This window comes from Halichoeres trimaculatus, unplaced genomic scaffold, assembly GCF_033239565.1.
Source record: "Halichoeres trimaculatus isolate MK-OKI-2021-1 unplaced genomic scaffold, fHalTri1.1 fHalTri1_scaffold_11, whole genome shotgun sequence".
Taxonomy (NCBI): Eukaryota; Metazoa; Chordata; class Actinopteri; order Labriformes; family Labridae; genus Halichoeres; species Halichoeres trimaculatus.
In genome coordinates, this window is record NW_027437189.1 from 23,104,753 (window position 1) to 23,123,339 (window position 18,587).

The window sequence follows — 18,587 nt, forward strand, 5'->3', positions numbered from 1 at the left end:
TGAAATGTGGCAGTTTGTATATCAAAATCAGGTGTCTTCAGATAAAGCACAAAAAACCGTCACAATACATGAGAATTTACCTCTAGAACAGACTTGAATCTAGATAAAAATAGATAAAAAAAATACATAAAGAGAAGTATATTACACTGTTCAAGAGGTTGTATATGTTTGTATGTACAAATTTCAAAATATACCGAATATGCCCAAGAGTTTCTGTTAAACAAAAAAAAAAAAAAAACTCTAAAATACATAAAATAGACTTTGGACCTTAATTTACAATCTTTATCGAGACTAAAGAAACAGGAGAAACTGGCAAAACATTTAACCCTGCAGGTTAAGGGTGTTGTTAAGACTGTTGGGTTACACATGCAACTCAGAAGAAAATAAGGATCACATGCTGCTTGGATTAAAACTCATACTCTGAGGCAATGTCAAACTTGATAATTTTTTCCATTTTATTTGTTTTGTTTACAAAAATAATCCAGTTTTTGATCACATGTTTATTATGAGAGGAGACAAAAAGGAACATACAGAACAAGTCTCATGCCAGGATACAAAGAAACCAGTTTTGGAGCGGCCATTTTTTTGTTTGTTGGCAATCATACTTTTATCAAAAAGTATTTTTTTTCCTAAACAAGAGTATCAAACAATTCCTGGGACTAAAATTTAGTACACCTGGCTGTATAAAAATTATGCAGCATCATTTGCTCTCCTCCCTGTGACAAAAACATGTAAACTTTGTCATGTCTGCACCACACTGAAAATTGCAGCTCAGAGTATGGTTTTATAAGTCAGAGTGATTTGGAAATCTGTTCTGGGCAACAGAAAACACACAGTGTTTCAGCTTCTTTACCGACGCTCCATGGGTGCACCAAAAATAAACAACAAAGTGGAGGAGAGGACAGGAGGCAGTGCTGGGGGCTCCATCCCATCAGCGGAGGGTTTCGGGAGGCAGAGTAGAATAGCTGGTTTTCCGATCTGGTGAGCTGGTGTGCAAGTTGATCCCAGAACAGGATCACTGTTGGTTAAATGAAGCTCATCCATCATCAGTATGACTCAACACAGAGTCAACTGTACAAGTTCAATGTTCTCTCACTGACATCACAACAGCTTGTGGTTCACGATCTCCCAGACCATCCGTCTTCTGAAGTACGGCATGTGTTTCTGTAAAAACATACAAAAACAGTCAGGTAAGCCATGTTTGAACCTTTACTGGCACTAGGGCTACCAGGGGTGGAAAATTTTTTGGTAAATTTAAGGAAAATGCTCTAAAATTTTCCATGAAAATTTTAATTCAGGAGTATTGGAAAACCTCAGGGTTTCGTTGCTTTTAACTTAAATTAATTTTCTAAAAAAATCCAGAAATTTGCTGTGTTGTTTTCTTGTAATCAACTTGAATGAGGTTTTCAAAAATGTTCTCAGTTGATTGGATGCAAGTTCAACTGTGTACCATGAATCATTTGTGCAAACCATTTCAAGCACATTTGATCATTGTCAATTACTGTGGTACTTAATATTTACCAAGGGAAATACAGTATTTCATGTTTTGGTTTTACTTTAAGTAATGGCCACATCTAAATTAAACTAACAAATGGTCATCACAATGTTTTTAATTTTTCAAAGCTGGCCACAACAAATAAATTTCTGAAAAAATCATTTGAAATATCTCATTAGACAATATGCTTATAACAGACCAAAATCTTTAAATCGACGCATGTATATGACCAGGTATGACTACTTAATATAACTTCCCAAAAATCTCTGTTGATTCCTGAAAATTCCCATGTCAACCCTGGTTGTCACAGAATGTTCCAGTGTGTTGTTGGTTACCTGAGTGAATGTGATTGGCTTGTCTTTGGTGATGTAATCTGCATATTTGCATGTGAACATTCCACAGTCGCTACCATTCATCTGCTGTGGGATTTCCTGGCAACAAAGAAAAATACAGAGACTTTACGAGGTAATCCACATGAGTTTCAACCAATTATGTACACAGCTGCTGAAGTTTTCCCCGGAAAAGAAAGTTTCTTCTTAAAAACTTGTGGTGTTATTTGTAAAAATAGAAAATAGTGTTTTACTTTTTTCTTGCATTGCCTTATTTGTACATTTTTGACAAGCATCACCGTTGATCTCACTTTGAAACTTCTCCAAAATATGAACAAAGCACAATTTTGTCAGAAAAGCATTTAGTACAAAGACTGTGCCATTCTAGTGACTGTTTATCAAATAAAACTGGGCAAGAAAGGTGCTTGGAGACGCTCAGAGGCCACTTGATAGATGTGCCAGTAGACCGGAGTAGGCAGTGTGCCAGCAGGTGATTGATGATTTCCCATTACACAAACAGCTGAGAGGCTTACTCAAGGGCTACACAATACATGAAGAAGTAAAATATGGATGCAAGAGAAAACACAGCGAAAATCTGAGCATGAGGTGATGTTTTACAGTCTGTGACACACAAATACCAACTCTGCTTGTACGGAAGTTAGTTCCCCCTTTTCATACAAGGGGCCGTGTGTGACATCAGGCAGACTTTTACCTGAGACTTGCGACTAAAAAACAAGAAATTGTTGACGGCATGAATTACACTGCATGTTAGAGATCTGACTATTGCTCACACGCACATTTCAGTGCATAAAAGTTCAAAATTCAGACATTTTCTAAGTAAAGGAACACCGTTATTTAGGCCTCTCTATACTTTTCACTCTATCTTGAAGCAGTGTTAAATTTTTCACAGAACATTTCACTCGACCACTGCTTCAAACTCCCTTGTCAGCGACCGAGAATATGTACAATATTCTAGCAGTTGCTTCCTGAACCGAACAGTGTTGGGTAAAAGAGAAGGAGAGGCTCTGCTGTCTGTGCCAATTCACTTCCTGTATGTACCTGTGTCTGTTGTGTGTGGGTTTTGCCTCGTTTATCTAGTAAATGATATGAGAATGTGCTGTGCACCGTGAAGGGGTTTGGGGAGTGGTGATGTTTGGGTGGGAGGGTGTAAGAAGGTGAGTGTGTTTACTGTGTGTGTAGGGGGAAAAATTTTAAAGCAATATATCTGTAATATCTGATTGAGATAAAGATGTGATGACATAATGTTAATAAAATATTCATACAAAACCCCCTTGTCAGCAAGGACTTCATTAGGCCTTCACACTCAATAGACGTGGTTTCACTGGTAGTAATGTGACCTTATTGTGTACATGCTGCGTGATGACAGGACATGAAGCAGATAAAATAACAGCAAAAACAAATAATACTCCTTGCTCTTGTGTGTGTAGGACTTACATGGCGTTTTTTGCTGTACAGAGTCCAGCCTGAGGTATCCAGTTCTTTACCCTTCTTGTCCTTACTTTCCTGTTGCAGATAGTCACTGGGGAAACAAAATCCTGTCACTTTCCATACATTCTGATTCCTGATCAAAATCAAATCACTCGGTTACAATGGGCCATCAAATTAAACTACCCTGGAAAAACGTATATACTCAGACTTACAACAATATTCTGCATGCTTCATCGTTGTTTCCACCCATAGAATCAAAGTACAGAATTTCTTTTTTGCGGAAATCCACCACCTGTAAGACAGTGACATAATGGTTCATTGCAATGCAAACCACAAGTTTCTTACTTCTAGTTTTACAGTTTAAGCACACTAAAAACTCACAGAGAGGCACCAGTGCACCCCCAAGTGGATAGGAACCAAAAGGATGTCTTTAGAAAATATGTCAGTCTTTTTGGTCCAACGGCGAACAGTAGAGTAGCCACTGCTGCGCAGCTTGGGATAGAAAAAAGTGTTGAAGGTGTTCACTGACGGCAGGCTGGGGTCCTTGCTGCGCTCCACCAACATGTTCATGTAAAAGTTGATCACCTGGAGGTTGAGGAGTGAGGAGGGTTTCCATTAGTCTACTGATAGCTCAAACACAGATTTTGCACCAGGACAATGTGAACTCACCTCATCATTCAGCCAGTTAAGGTTGCTGAGGGTCTGCAGGTCTTTGCGTGTTAGGCTGAGACCAAAGCCTTCACTTAAGACTTCATGAGGGCTGCCTCCCCTTAGTGCTCTGTTCACATCAGCTTCAATTTCCTATAACACAGAGGTAGAATTAGAAACTACAGGAAATGTTAACATCTCAATATATTACAATGTAGACTTAGTGAAAAGGGCTCAAAAATAAAATATCTTCAAAGTGGGATGATGCCTTTAAGGTTGATAATGTAATCTATTTTCTTTATGATACGCTTTAAAGATCTATTAACACCTCTGTCAGTTCAGGGAATTCAGGCTTCTCTTCCACAGGCTTCGGTTCTTCTATCACAAGAGTCAAAGGAACCTCCTTCTCCAAAGGAACTCGAACACGGACCTCAACATCTGGGCTGCGTTGCCCTTCTTCAGATAGACGCTGGGAGCAAGTAAATCCATACAACAGGTAAGTATGATAAGAGGAAAAAACCTCTTGGAGATTACTAAAAAACTAAAAGTGGGTTCAGATGTGCATGCTAACCTGTCGCAGCAGCTGGGCAGCCAAGGCCTCCTGCTCCTCTATCTGTCTTCGTCTTTCTCTCGCCCGAGAGTCATACATGCTCGTCCTAGAGAGATCACAGGGGATGATAACCACCATTCAAACACAATACCAAAAAGTAATATTAATCATCCTCTTGATTAGAGTGTACTTACAATTCTTTGATCCATAACTCTGCCTGGAAACATGGTGCACTGTACCAATAGAGAAGAATGTTAGTGTGTGTCCAAACAAAACATGAGTCAGCTGTAGAGTTGCTGACTTGGGTCAAAATTAAGTTGTACTAATACAATGAAAGTAGTCACTCAGACTAAATTGAGTACTAACCTTGAACTGTCTTGCTTTTTACCCTTTTGTTCATTTACAATAATTACAGAGTCTCCATCATGAGCTGCAAGAAAAGATGAGAAGATTATTAAATGGGAAGTAAGGAAATGCCCACTTTGCTATGGTACATAAAACAACAACCTGTCGTTGTACTCAGTTCAACAAGTGGTTGAAAATTTAACCTGATGATTGTGTGTCCTGAGATGAGTTATCCTGCACAGCAGGCGGGGATGTGAGAGTAGCTGCTCTGCTAGAACTGATGTCTGAGTCCAGAGACCATGCCTGACACTCTGGCCTGTTGGCGGAAGCCACAGCTGGGCTGGGGAGGTTGCTGGAGCTCTGGCTGGACATACCCCTGGAGCTAGGGGGACTGCTGGGTCCTTCTGAAGTTCCCTCCACAGCAGACCCAGCAGGAGATGAGACTTGTAGAAGTCTACGGCTGGTGGTCAGAAAGCTGGTGCTGATGAAGAATGTGAAAGGGATAAGAAAACAGAAACCTTCTAGATATATCTGAGAGACATAAAGATAAAAATATGTAGTTAAATTATAGTTTATTATCTCAAAATTGGATGGACATTTCAAGTATGCATTTAAAAATAGTTCATTTTCTAGAATACGTACAAATCTCTGTGGGATCTCACAATGGTGTGTGAGCTGCCATTGTGAAGGAAAGAAGACTGACCGCCTGAGACCATGGTAAGAAGCTGCCTGTAGACCTCCTTTTCCTCTTCCCGAACAGACTGGACAAAACAGAGGAGAACCATGATGCCAAACAGAAAAAAAACAGAAAAAAAAAAAAAAAAAAAACTGAAAAAAAAAGGATCTATGTGGTGTCTCATTAGCTGCGCTTCCACCAAGCAGTCCGGGTAGGTTCAGTACGGTTTGGGACGGTTTGGTACAGTGAAGTCTGATCCCATTTCCCTTTCCACAGCAAACTGTGCCCTCTCATAGTGGGCGGTGTGTAAGCCAAAAGCCGCCGCTCTTAAACAATAGCGTGACGCCGTAGCAGCTTATCCCGCTATTAAATCCAGCAAAGAAGAAAAACGCGACACAGTGAACAAAGATCATAGATGGAAGACATGCAGCATTTCGTCCTCTCTGTGATTGTAATGTAGCTCTTTGATACAAAGTGCAATCAAGCTTCGTTTTAGAGAAGTCTGTGTGCCGCCAGGAGAAATGCAGCCACTGTCGGGGTGAGTGACGATTCTTTTGACCAATCAACGGTCTGCAGTGTGTTGCTCCACCATCTGAGAGTGGATCCGTTAAGTCTGGCACCCATACGAAAGGGTCCCAAAAAAGTAGGCCAGTGCGTCTCGGTTTTTAGGGATTTGTCACAGGATAAGTCGGTGGAAACGCCGCAAAATGCGCGCCGTACCGAAACGAATCGAACCGGTCTGCTTGGTGGAAACACGGCTATTGTACTGGGTGTCTGACCTCTTGAGCAGTGCAGCGGGCTCTGGCCCTGTGTATGCGACCAGACGAGGTGCTGTGTGTTGGACTCTGCATCACTTTGATGGGAAAGGTCTTCTCATACATGCTGGTGCAGGAGTTGCTTGCCACTCCACGTACAAAACTACAAACACAAATTTAGATAGTGACATCAAACATTCGCACCTGAAAACTGTTCAGTCAGTGGTGAAAAAGATATATTTTTCAAAAGGTAAAAAAGAGAAGAACAAAATGTAAAGGAATACCTAGTTGTTCCATACGGTCTGAGATTCAGGGGCCTGCCCAACCGGGGAGAAGGGAGCAATTCAGAGGTGATGGATGATGGCCCGTTGACTGGGTGTCCATTTGTTTTTGGCACTTCGCGATGTGCAGAACTCATACACACTTGTCGCCTACAGACCTTTGATCCCAAAACAAACTTCTCACTGCGCAAGCATTCTAAAAGACAAAAGTAATGTGAAATTAATTTCAACCAGGAAAATCTTCAATCATATTTATGTATTGAATTGTGCAATATGGGGGAATTTTGTAAGACTTTGCATCAACGGCAGACAGACATGATAGACAGATAACGTATAATTCAACAATCTTTCCTCACAACTGCACAGCCTACCTATTGTGATAATCATACCTGGTTTGGGTGTTTTCCACTCCAAAGTTGTTGAGGGAGCAGCAAATGTCTCATTTAGAGAGTTCCTTTCCATGATCTTAAAGTAAACAAGTGGATGACATATTTTAAAGATGCAACAACTGTGATGAGATTCAAAAGTCAACCTCAAAACCTCAAATTATTTCTTACCGGACTCCCCGTTTGGATATCCGCAGATGTTGAGGGCTGCGGCTGGAGATCTCCAGGTGGAGGACCTGGAGAGGCGGGCAGTATGTTTCTCAAAGTGGGGCTTACATTGTTCCTCATCCATGATGCCACACTTGAGCTGTGACTCCTGACCCCTTCAGCTGCACTCTTGCAAGAGTCGATAAGATCCCCTGTAAAAATGTAAAGCAGATGGAAATGAAGTTGACACTCTGCAGCTATATCACAGAATGTAACTAAATTCGTAGATTATTACCCATGCGAGATTTCTTCATCATCACTCCATCTTGGTTGGCATTATGCTCATCTTCCAAACTTAAAAAAAGACAGATTGATGTCCATTGTCAATACTTTCCATCTTTGTCTACACGCAGACAAACATTTTTTCGTCACAGAATAGCAAGTAAATGAAATGTTACGTGAAACTATCAGGCTACACATGGTAGTTTTAATATCATAAAAGATAAAGTGCATCATTTAGACATCAGCTTAACCTAAGTTTGGTATTACGTCTTTTCAACACTCCTGCTCGTAACTACACAAAATACAAACGTTGTTACAGTTTATACCATTGCATTGGTCTTTTCCTTCTCATCTGTCCATCTCCCGTTGCCAGGTGTGTATCGGAATGGTCCACGGCTGGTACACCATTGCGAAGATTGGCAAAACTGGTTTCTATCCATTCATAGATTTTATTCAACATGGCTCAAAAGTTTGAGGAAAAACGCCGCGGTGTGAGGACAGGTCGCCCAATTAAAGCAGCTCCAGTCTAACTTCACTGACAATACTGTCAAAACAAATGAAACCAATGCGCTTCATTCGACCGAGGTACGTTAGCTGGGACCGTTTCAGCGGCTAACGCACCTAACGGACAACATTTTACCTCCCAAAGAAACACGCTAATCGTAAGCTAGTTAGCCGAGAATTAGCTCCCAGCCTTGCTAACGTTGTTAGCTACACGGCTAATTTATGGAAATGTGTTTAAATTCCTACGGGAATGCGATAAGTCGCAACCAACGCGTTCAAGGAATAGTTATCATTCTGAGTCACAGCGAAAGTCATTTATAAATCCTTAACGTCACTTTAAATTACATATAAACTCGTTGAAGAATATTATCTCCCGCTTCTTCCTCATTCAAAACCACAACATGGCTGAACAGGTCGCGCAAACATCACACACTCTGATTGGATGACGGGATGCTGGAAACCCCAGTGTAGAAGAGGACTACTGGTTGAATAGAGACCGAAGGAGACCATTTAATAACACGTCACACCCGGCAGCCAGACTCCCGAACACGATTTATTCCTATCACATGCTTCTTTTAATGTACAAGATATATTTTATGTAAAAGAAAACGAATGAATGTATAACAAAGTTTAAAAGGAAAACAAGAAAATACGCAAATTTTGAAGCGGACCATTCCAATCTGAAGGCTAACATGGTCCACGCTACACTAAATATGTTTTAACTTTGATTTTCAGGGCTTACAGTGGCTACAGCTGTTTAAAGGGGCAGCAGAGACGTTCAGCGTACATAATTTAAGGTTTGTTTGTTTTTTTTTAAGGAAAGTGATAGTGGTGGATAACATATCTTGCTGCTGCATATTTCAACAATGCCAGTTTGTCTGCTAGTAATTTAAAGATAGGCCTACCACGAATGTTTTCACAACATTATATTGTTCTGCTCTTGTTAGAAGTGACCTTGTTTTGGTAGCGCTATTCATCCTTTTTTACAGCACATTTTTGTGTTGAAACAAGGACAACAAGTGACTGCATTCATACATATTCATTTTTTAATAAATCGTGACAATCACACCAGTGTTCAGGTGAAATGCAGGATGATGTCAGAACAACATACAGCATCAATTTCTTCAAATAAAAAAATAAACCAAGACCACTTAAGTTATGAATTCTTTTCAAGCACCAATCTCACCGTTTTATGACACACAATTCAAAATATACCAATCTGTCATAGAAAAATAAAATTTAAAAGTTATGAAATATATAGTATGTAAGCCCCTCCACAATGAACCCATATCATAAGTTGCATGGAATCCATATATGCAATGTATTCTGGCATTCAACTGTCATGTGTCACTACTTTTAAACTGAAACCTTAAATATAAATACATTCGAGGTCTAAGTTATCAGCCCCCAGTGAAAGTTTCAGTTTTTTTCTCAAAAAATTAGTAAGAGCTGTAAAACAGAGCATTTAAGTTTTTAGCACAGCTTTTCCATACATCCAGGGTCAAAATCATTCACCCCCTTAAGAAATACATTGTTAATGAGCCCAAGTATAAACCACTGTTGTGCAATCATGTGCCGTAACTTTGTAACGTTTGCAACTTGTAATTGAAAAATGTTTAATAGCATCAGTGGAGCTAATGATTCTGACCCTGGTAGTTTTTTATCATTATTATTATTATTTTTTTTTTTTTTACAATTTTGTGTCTGTTTGCAAATTAAAGTCATGTTAGCATCCCAAATATTAACAGGATGTTTGGAAATCTGTTTAGAATTCATTGATCTATTTAACAGCACTTGGGAAATAAATAAATAAATAAATAAATAGGGGGTAATCTTTAACCTCAAGTCAACATCCAGGACTTTTCAAAATCACACATCAACCATGAAACAAAATCCAAAATCATGTCAGAATATAAAGTATAGATAATGAGCGGGGTAGAGTGAATGAATCAAATGGAGCAAAAATCCAAATATAGGCCTGACAGTAAATTGAGCAACAGTTCATTTGTGACATATAGCAACAATCACAAAACCAGTAAGTACAATATTCATGTTTGCATTTAGAATAGAGAAAACATATCACCTACCCATTTACAGTTAGAGAGTTAAACTTGTTGTATTAATACTGTTACTTACTATACTTATTTTCCATTACTGGAAATACCAAAGAAGGGAGGTCTGTGAAAACTTGTGCTCAATTCACCAAATTTATACACAAATTACTAAATTACTGATGAGACGACCATGCTTTGACATAGTCACAATTATTCCCTTTTACTTTCTTTTTGAGTCATGCATAGTGTACAGTTTCTCAGTTCCTCCTGTAAAGGACAAGATCTCTATTATTTGCAAGATACTTTGATGCTCAGCAGGCATGAATATAAAGACACCCATACAACCACAAGTGGGCACTCACATTATGTTCTATCTAACTTAAATAGAGAGAGCGACTTGAGATTGCTCATTGTTTTTTACTGGTGAAGCTGGAAAGCTAATTAAAATGTGTTTGATGATAACAGCATGCCACAGATGTGGAAAAGGTTTCAGACACTTTGGATTTGTTTACACTAATGAACATCTATTAGGTAGATTTTTTCACAAATATCCCTAAATATCCCCCTAAATTAATATGTTATTGATTTTGTGAAAAAAGCAAAGTTGTCACAACTGAAAGCACTTTAATCACAATCACAGAACTCTAAAAGACTGTATCATGTTCAGGCAAAGGTTCATCTCTTGGCTATTACCAAGAAAAGTAAGAGGGTGGTTTAATCATGACTTCTTCCAAAGATCTGAAGCAAGAAGGAGAAGATGTAGATAATATCTAGGTATATGTTGAGAGTGGCAAACACATACTCTTCAGGACTCAAGGTGTAGCGCTTGTTTCCCATGAGGAGCTGAGTGTCAAGTGCTAAAAACTGCAACAACAAAGAAAAGTAGATAAGTAAGGCAGCCTCATTTTCATCTCTGGTCCCAGCACTTTACAATATTTAACAAGCTTTGTTACCATGGTGAACAGAATGGCTCCCAAGATAGCATAGATAGACTCCAACCAGGGAACCTAAACATCCAAAATAACTTTATTAGCTTAAAATCGGGTAAAACCAAAAGGTCCACTTTGTAACTCCTGTGTGTATTAGATGGTCTATTACTAACCATGATTTCAGATAGACTTTGCATCAGCCTCTTAGCAAAATCTGTTAAGCTGGCAATTTAGAGCATATTATTTGTATTGTCGTACTTACATATTGAAAAGGGCGGACGATTATTAGCGCCATTCCAGAGATAAACATAACCAGGCAGAAGGTCAAAAATACGCCTTGGTAGGATGTCACATCAATCTGGATGGATACAGTAACTGAATTTAAACCTCAGTATGTTAATCCAGAAATGTCAAGACACCACTACATTAGGTAATTCACCAAAGAAGGCAGGAAAGAGTTAATGAAACTGTAATTTTTTTTTCACCTTAGTTTGGAAGCTTAAGGCAGTGACCAGGAGACAGACTGCTGCTGTGATGCCCAGACACATGACCACTGACTTTGTATTGTAGAAGCTATCCAAAAAAAGAGAGAGAAGATAAAGATTGAGCAAATGAAATATGAAATAAATAAATAAATATGAAAAATAAATATGAAAAACAAGTATAAAAGTAAAATGAAAAAATATAAAATATAATACAATATAAAAATTAATATAAATAAATATGATATGAAATTTAAAAGTAAATGAATATAAAAGCAAGTAAACAAAAAATGATCACACATATAGTTTCACCTTGACAGCATCCCGGTCATATAGGAGAGTGAGAGGGTCTGTAATAGAAAAAATAAGAAATACAGGCATTTAAGAAAATTTCTATTTAGATAAGTCTTAACTGAAGAACATTGTTCATAAAATGTATCCACCATTACTTACTTTTAATCATTCATGTGTTGGTTAAAAATAGAGTGTGTATTTCAAGAATGGCCTACAGAGTTGGGCAAAGTAGCAGCTTTTGAAAGTGTTTCCTATAGTATAATGAATGATACTGATAAATGTAATGAGAAATGGGGAATGTTTTTAAGTTTGCATTCTTAACAGGGTAGCTAAAATGTATTTGCCTACACTCTGATCATTGTGCTTTGTTTTGGGGGGGCTGGTATGGAAATGAAGATGGAGGTGGACTGGGTGTAATACAGGGATCTGTTTACTGGAAGACTACCTATGGACAGTGAAGTTCACATGGGGCAGTGAATAGACATGCAGCAGTGCTATGGTTTTCTCATGGAAAGACTGTTTAACATATTGAGCATGGACTAATTTTACCTGTCTGGGAAAGGTAAAATTGAGTTGTAAAAAGATAGTGTGTGGAATACGAAAGAAAAATAACAATAATTTATAATCCATAGATCTATTAATCTATCTATATCTGTTTTGTACTTACAAAGATGGCAAGCAGAATCAAATTCCATGGGAACTGTCTCCTACAGGAGCAAGAAACTGAAGTGTCAGTATTGTGGGCAATTTAAAATTGATGTTGCAGCTTAATTTTGATATCTGTTACAAACCTTGGTGCAGAGCAGCAGGAGAGAGTCAGATATGTGACGAAGAACACAGCACTGTGGGACAACAGAAAGTTTGTTAGGTGACAACCAATGTGAAGCAACATGAACCATGAATACAATGTATTACTGACGTCGGTCTGAAAATAAGAACATTGCTTACTAGGAGGCCCAGTACCATCCTGGGTTTGTCTGAATGTAGTCCTTCACAGGGTCACTAAAACAGCACAAATTTAATGAATTAGTTAATCAACCACTGAACTTTTAACTGAGTGATTGATGTTGTCAAAATTGAAAGGAAAGTCAAACAATTACCAGAAGGTGAAAATAGCAACAATGGCAAGAGTGACCATAAGCTGTATCATCAGGATGGAGTACACCTAAAATGAGACAGCAAGAATGAAAAAGACTGCATAACAGTGCAGATATTAAAACTTCCCCATAAGGCATTCAAAGATTAATAGCATTAATTTAAGATGATGTTAAAGTTGATGCAAAGCATTTAAATCCAGGCTAATATTCCACTGAATGTGATTTTAAAGGCTTTGATACCTTGCGGATAAAGATCCTTCTGATGTTGCGATCATCCCAGGTGAACTCTCTGAGCATCTCAGCATCATTATAACAAGGAGCACTGGTGCCTAGGAAATGAATGTAGTTAGAGCATATTCGTGATTAACAATGTATCTTATACCTTAATTGGTCATTTCATCATCACTTTCAAGTAGGTTTAGGTGTACCTGCAGTAGCTTCCTCATAGCTTGGGGGAGCTGGTGTTACCAAGGCCTGTCCACTCGGGGAGCCATCAGAGGCCTTGTTTGCAAGTGACAGCTAGAAGCCCCCCCAAAAGATTTGTTATTGATTTAGAATAACTTTTTTTTATTATTTATTAGCTTATAATCCTTTTAAGTAAACACAATGTAGTTCAGGAAACTCCAAAAAACTACATTCAGCCTGCCACTTCTAGTGGTATAATATTCCAAGTGGTACCAGTGTTGTCCACTTCAGGCACTGTTGCATAGCTTAAACCCACGGATCTACCAAAAAGAGGAACATCTAAAAACCCTTTTTGTAAAAAGAAAACAATACAAAACAAAAACATAAAATTGAAGAAAATTGCCTAACTCAGACAATGTAGCCATAGATGACGTGCCAATCCAGGTTCTTCCATTTCAGTAAACTGGAATCTTCATCTAAGTTGCATTTCTGCAAGTAAGTGTGGGTGTTGAATTATAAATGGATGAATTTTAACCCTTCACAATTCTGGTTTGGTAATATAACCAAATCTTACAGATAAATAATTTGAATTTTAAATGTTCATGTTACCAGTATCCACATGTGTGCTCATATATAATAGAATAGAATAAAATAGAATAGAAAATACTTTATTTATCCCCGAGGGGAAATTCAGGATATATAAATCATATATAAAAATGCTTACATGTCTCTTTTAATTCATACTTTTATTAACTCTTAACAGTTAGAGATCACATGTCATTTACTGTACTATAAATTATGCTTAATTGATTCTTTGAATTTCAGAAGAAACAGGAATTATTGTATACTCAAGTAAAGATATTACATATTTCTTATAACTGCACACTTTTGGACTATTTCAAGGGTTAATAGAGGAAATAAAAAACTGCTCACCATACTCAAACTTTCTACTGATGACCGTATCGCCACGTTGATAGTGGATTAGCTTCTGCGGTATATTACATTCTCAATTAGCAGTAGTTAGCTCCTTGCGTATTACGTTTCACACTCTCTAACTGGGGGTTGCTAAAGGCCGTTACTGAGTGAAATGAGTTGTCATGGTGACGTAACGTGGTAAAACAACTGGTGACGCATTTCCCCAGACAGACCAACCCTAAAAAGTTTGGTATTTTAAAGCACAAAACAATATAATTTCAGCATGAACATTGTTTCGCAACACGGTAGAGATATTGTGAATAAACTAGTGAGTTTAACAGCCATTCGATGGCATCATGCATTTAGAAAGACCCAGCCTTCAATAAACAAAGGGCATAAAGCCACGGTGAAAAAGTTATCCACTTCCCAAATTATCATTCACTGTGATGACGCAGTCTTTTTATTTTCACAAATGAATTGCGTACACTGACACACGAATCAACTGAGAGTTACATAACAAACTAGGCCCAGTGCAAAAATTCTAAATACATCAATACAATTGAATATATAAGGAAGGGGAGATTGATACTATTTATGAAAAAGAAAAAAGAAAAGAAAAGAAAAAGTTCATACCTTGCCCTGTGTCATGATGCCTCTCTGACGTCCTCCAGTGGGTTGTATCTTATTTTGGATGCCAGTCACTGGGGATCTGGTGTCTCCTTTCTTTTATAGCCTACTGTAGTTCCTGAATTACTCTGTCTACAGATGGTACTGGGTCTGATCCGACGGAAGACCTCAGACTATACCGTGATGCAATCCCAAAACAACGCATATAAGACTCGTGGACACCCCCCTCCCTTACTTACTGAGAGATGTTCTAGTAGCATCCAGGTGATGCTGCGCCATAGAGAAGAGCGGGGACTGTACCACAGCACCGAAGAACAGGGGGGAGGATGATGACTGCATGATATTTAATGGGGAGAATAGTCTAGAGAAATCAGGAATCGAGGAGAGTAAAAATAACAGACTATTACTTAGACAAATATATTGGGGAACTTTGTAGAGATGCAGTTTGAATCAATCTAGATTGAAACAGAATCTGCAGATACAGGCCTTTATTAGAACTACCTAAAAAACGGTTTCTTCATCTGGTAGATTTGACAGTTTAAAGCTGTTAACTTTGAATTTGATTCCACTGTAATCCATATTGTTCTAACACAAACCTGATAAATAATGTGGCCTTAATGCAACTCCGGATGGCACAAAGGGGGGTGTGCATACAGAAAGTAGTATAACATAATATTTGAGTAATTCAACTTAAGGTATTTGAGCTTATGTAGCTCGCTCATCATGAAACCCCAGCATTTGCAATGTAAAAGTTAAACCCTAATAAGCAACAAAATAAATAATGCCAAGAAGAATCACATGTATACTTTATTTCAAAGTGCCAAAAAAAAACAGAAAAATGTTGTTACTGGACCCTTTGAATGGTCCAGAATGACAATTATTCAAAATTGAATAGATCAGATGATTGCCCTCTTAATAAAACCCAATACACAAAAATAAATAAAGGGAGAAATCAAATACCAATCATCGAATCCCTGTTTTTAGGAAATAGTCATTAAGCAAGTCAGAACCTTTCCTTTTTTGTTTATGTGTTTTTACAGAGCTCTCTGTGACCCATACCTCTTCATGGCTGCTTTTAAAAACAAAAAGGATAGACATGAGGACCATATGCAGATGAAAAGTGATGTATCTTGGCAAATTCATCACCCTGTCTCCTCGTTGACCAAGTTGGCAAAAAGCTTGTTTAAAAAAAGATTATAAAAGCTAAAGGAATGATAAAGGTTTCGAAAATAACTGACAAAGCTATTTGCATTTTACATAACAGATGCAAGTGCTGTGGCTATATCCTGAAAGCTTTCCACCATATTTTATAAGCAAAAAGACTCCTTCCCAAAAAGAAACCATGCAAATGTATAAAAAAAGGAATTCAGTTGAAATGGAACATACTAAAAACATATCGTCAATGTCCTTCATCAATGAACTTTTTCAAAAGTAGACAACACATGAAGCGCCATTCTTAAGACACACAGCACTGACACATGACATTTGAAATCAGTGAAGCGTGGATGTGTGCAGTCTATCACCTCAGAACATTTCCCCCTCTCCTCTGGTTCCTTCTAGTCTCAGATCTGTATCATTTCTCCCCAGTGTGAACAGACTGACTACAGCCATCAAAGCAGCCAGCATCATCACTGCACAGCCCCCAAACATGTGTCTGGTACCACTGCCACCCTCCCCTCCACCTGTTCCTGAAACCTCTCCATGTAATGCAAGCAGGCCAAGGCAGGCCAGCAGGTGCAGAGGCAGCCGGAACCAGGGCAGCACACCAGCTCTCTTTTCCTCTGGGATCACCCGGCCCTGGAGAAAGCTGACAGCAGGGAAGTAGAGGCCACAGGCCAATTCCAGGAGGAGGAAGGCCAGAAAGGACTCGTGAGGTCTTGGTTGGCCTGGGGCAGTGGAGAAGGTCAGCATGAAGAAGGAGAAGAAGGCCATCAACACAGCCAGGCAGAGAACATGGCCAGGCTGTAGACGATAACGAGTGGATGTAGCCATGCGGTACAGCAGGGACCCAGCCATGCTGGCAGCCATCAGGCAGGAGAAAACTATTCCCAAAGGAGGTCCATGAGGGTCTAGCACAGGTGTCCAGAGGAAAACAAAAATATAGAGGACACTTTCAAACAAAGCCTGCACCCCACCTAAAAGCATGACCCTTTTGTCAGACAGTAGGCAGCGCAGTCCGTCATGGCAGCTACGAGAGAAGCGGGCCCTCGCAGACAATCGGGTCACACCCCCACTCGCAGTGCCAAGGAGCAATGTCTGTTTGTCACCTTCAGGACTTCTTTCAGCTTCTTCTTTGCCCCAGTCTGTCAACACCACCCAGGCACAGCACGCCAAACAGGGAACAGCCAGGAGAAAGGGAGCTACTGGCCCCAGGTGAAGCCACTCTGCCAGGACGTTAGCCACCAGCCCTGCTCCCACAGCGAGCCCATGGTTCCAGGTAGCAGCTTTGGTGAAAGTGCTGGGGATCCACTCCTTGGGGAAATCATGGACCTCTACATGCCGATGTACATACCAAGATTCAAATGTAGTGGAAAGCAAAGATGTGGACAGACCCCCTAGGACCCGGCCCACAATTAAAACAAAGTAGTCTCTAGATAGCTTTGTTAGACAACAAGCTGAGTAGGACAGGCAGAAGAGAAGGCACGTCCGTCTACGACCCAAGGCCTGAGGGAGCCAGCCTGAAAAAGGAGCAAATAGAACACAAGAGGCCAAGCCACACACATATAAGATGGCAATTTGGGATTCCAGGAAACTATAGTGGCGATAGAGTTTGTAGAGGTAAGGACCCTGGAGCCAGTCTGACCACAGAGCTAACAAGTATGCCCGGAGGAATACACTCTGGAAGCGACGGAAAGCTGGGTTAGCTACAGGTGTGGGAGCAGACTGTGGTGACGTGAGGCGGCGTGCTGTGAGCTCGAGGCCAGCACACAGGACCAGCAGGAGAACGACGGCGAAATAGGCTGTTATCAACATGGTGTAACGAAGTGCTGCACCCACTGGAGGTCAAACCTGAGGTTCCCGTGAGCTACCTTCAAGTCGATCTCCCAGCACCTAAGTTGAGGTAACACGGAAGAAATGAACAGACAGAAAGCAAACGTTTACGATTCCTCCCAATTACATCCTGTGGTTTATAATTCATTGAAAGATTTTTCTTAACTTCATTTCGAAACTTTGAAACACCACAAAAACAGCACAAGCAGGTTACAAGAGTAAGTTACAACAAAAGTGTCACTGGCATGAATGACACGAAGCCTTAGAAGTGTCAATACAACTAACCCAAACACGTAAGCACTAAATTGTACCTACCGGCTGGTGATATTAAGCTAACGCTAGCCAACAAGCTAATATGCTTCTCCAGTTTAGCTAAGATTGATGTTTTTTAACTTCACTGTTTCTTACAGAATTAAGTCTCTTACCGTGGAGTTAAAAAGTAGTCCCATTTTATTTATACGACGCGAGAAAGTCAGAGGAAAACTATGTGATGATGTGACACAAACACCCAAACCAGTCTGTATTTAGCAGCAAACCATCCACTTCCGGAATCCTGAATCCATCAGTTCACCACGAGATGGCGTTCTCATCTCATTATTTGTATTGAGAAAGTTCCTCCATGTTTCGTTCCTATGGTTCTAAAGATATTTCAAGATTAGGTTTGGGTTTCGAGATGTATTTTGTCAGCTTACTCTGAAAACAATTCAGTAACGGTAACTTGCCATACACAAAACCACTTAAATCACTGTCATTTTTAAAAATTTATTATTATTATTATTATTATTATTATTATTATTATTATTTATTTTTATTATTTTATTTTATTTTATTTTATTTTAATTTTTTTTTTATGAAAGACAAAAAATGGATCTTCATTTGCATGTTTAAACTCATTTAGACTTCAACTAACATGGTACTAGAGGGATAGTCAACTTTATTCTTAAAC

The 18,587-nt window shown here is 39.2% G+C and overlaps 3 protein-coding genes across 3 annotated transcripts; all 3 read right to left on the reverse strand.

The window, feature by feature from the left end:
• Nucleotides 1-70: 70 nt before the first annotated feature.
• On the reverse strand, nucleotides 71-8,341 carry senp1 (SUMO specific peptidase 1). The gene is made up of 18 exons (XM_074681983.1): nucleotides 7,670-8,341; nucleotides 7,357-7,415; nucleotides 7,086-7,273; nucleotides 6,918-6,993; nucleotides 6,532-6,724; nucleotides 6,272-6,410; nucleotides 5,459-5,577; nucleotides 5,020-5,297; nucleotides 4,838-4,901; nucleotides 4,666-4,704; nucleotides 4,493-4,577; nucleotides 4,250-4,390; nucleotides 3,943-4,074; nucleotides 3,655-3,858; nucleotides 3,486-3,565; nucleotides 3,280-3,364; nucleotides 1,831-1,926; nucleotides 71-1,164 (listed from the first exon to the last, which is right to left on the reverse strand). The coding sequence occupies exons 1-18, from the start codon at nucleotides 7,801-7,803 to the stop codon at nucleotides 1,102-1,104; spliced, it is 2,175 nt and encodes a 724-aa protein (XP_074538084.1). The 5' UTR covers nucleotides 7,804-8,341; the 3' UTR covers nucleotides 71-1,101.
• A 530-nt stretch (nucleotides 8,342-8,871) lies between these two features.
• Nucleotides 8,872-14,938, reverse strand: LOC141799676 (protein lifeguard 2-like). The gene is made up of 12 exons (XM_074681987.1): nucleotides 14,657-14,938; nucleotides 13,132-13,222; nucleotides 12,944-13,032; nucleotides 12,707-12,771; nucleotides 12,555-12,608; nucleotides 12,398-12,448; nucleotides 12,274-12,313; nucleotides 11,625-11,662; nucleotides 11,316-11,403; nucleotides 11,093-11,188; nucleotides 10,855-10,908; nucleotides 8,872-10,765 (listed from the first exon to the last, which is right to left on the reverse strand). Exons 1-12 carry the CDS (start codon nucleotides 14,669-14,671, stop codon nucleotides 10,616-10,618), a joined length of 831 nt encoding a protein of 276 aa, XP_074538088.1. The 5' UTR covers nucleotides 14,672-14,938; the 3' UTR covers nucleotides 8,872-10,615.
• A 312-nt stretch (nucleotides 14,939-15,250) lies between these two features.
• On the reverse strand, nucleotides 15,251-18,200 carry mfsd5 (major facilitator superfamily domain containing 5). Its single transcript, XM_074681984.1, has 2 exons — nucleotides 18,067-18,200; nucleotides 15,251-17,701 (listed from the first exon to the last, which is right to left on the reverse strand). The coding sequence occupies exon 2, from the start codon at nucleotides 17,621-17,623 to the stop codon at nucleotides 16,175-16,177; it is 1,449 nt and encodes a 482-aa protein (XP_074538085.1). The 5' UTR covers nucleotides 17,624-17,701; nucleotides 18,067-18,200; the 3' UTR covers nucleotides 15,251-16,174.
• Nucleotides 18,201-18,587: the final 387 nt, after the last annotated feature.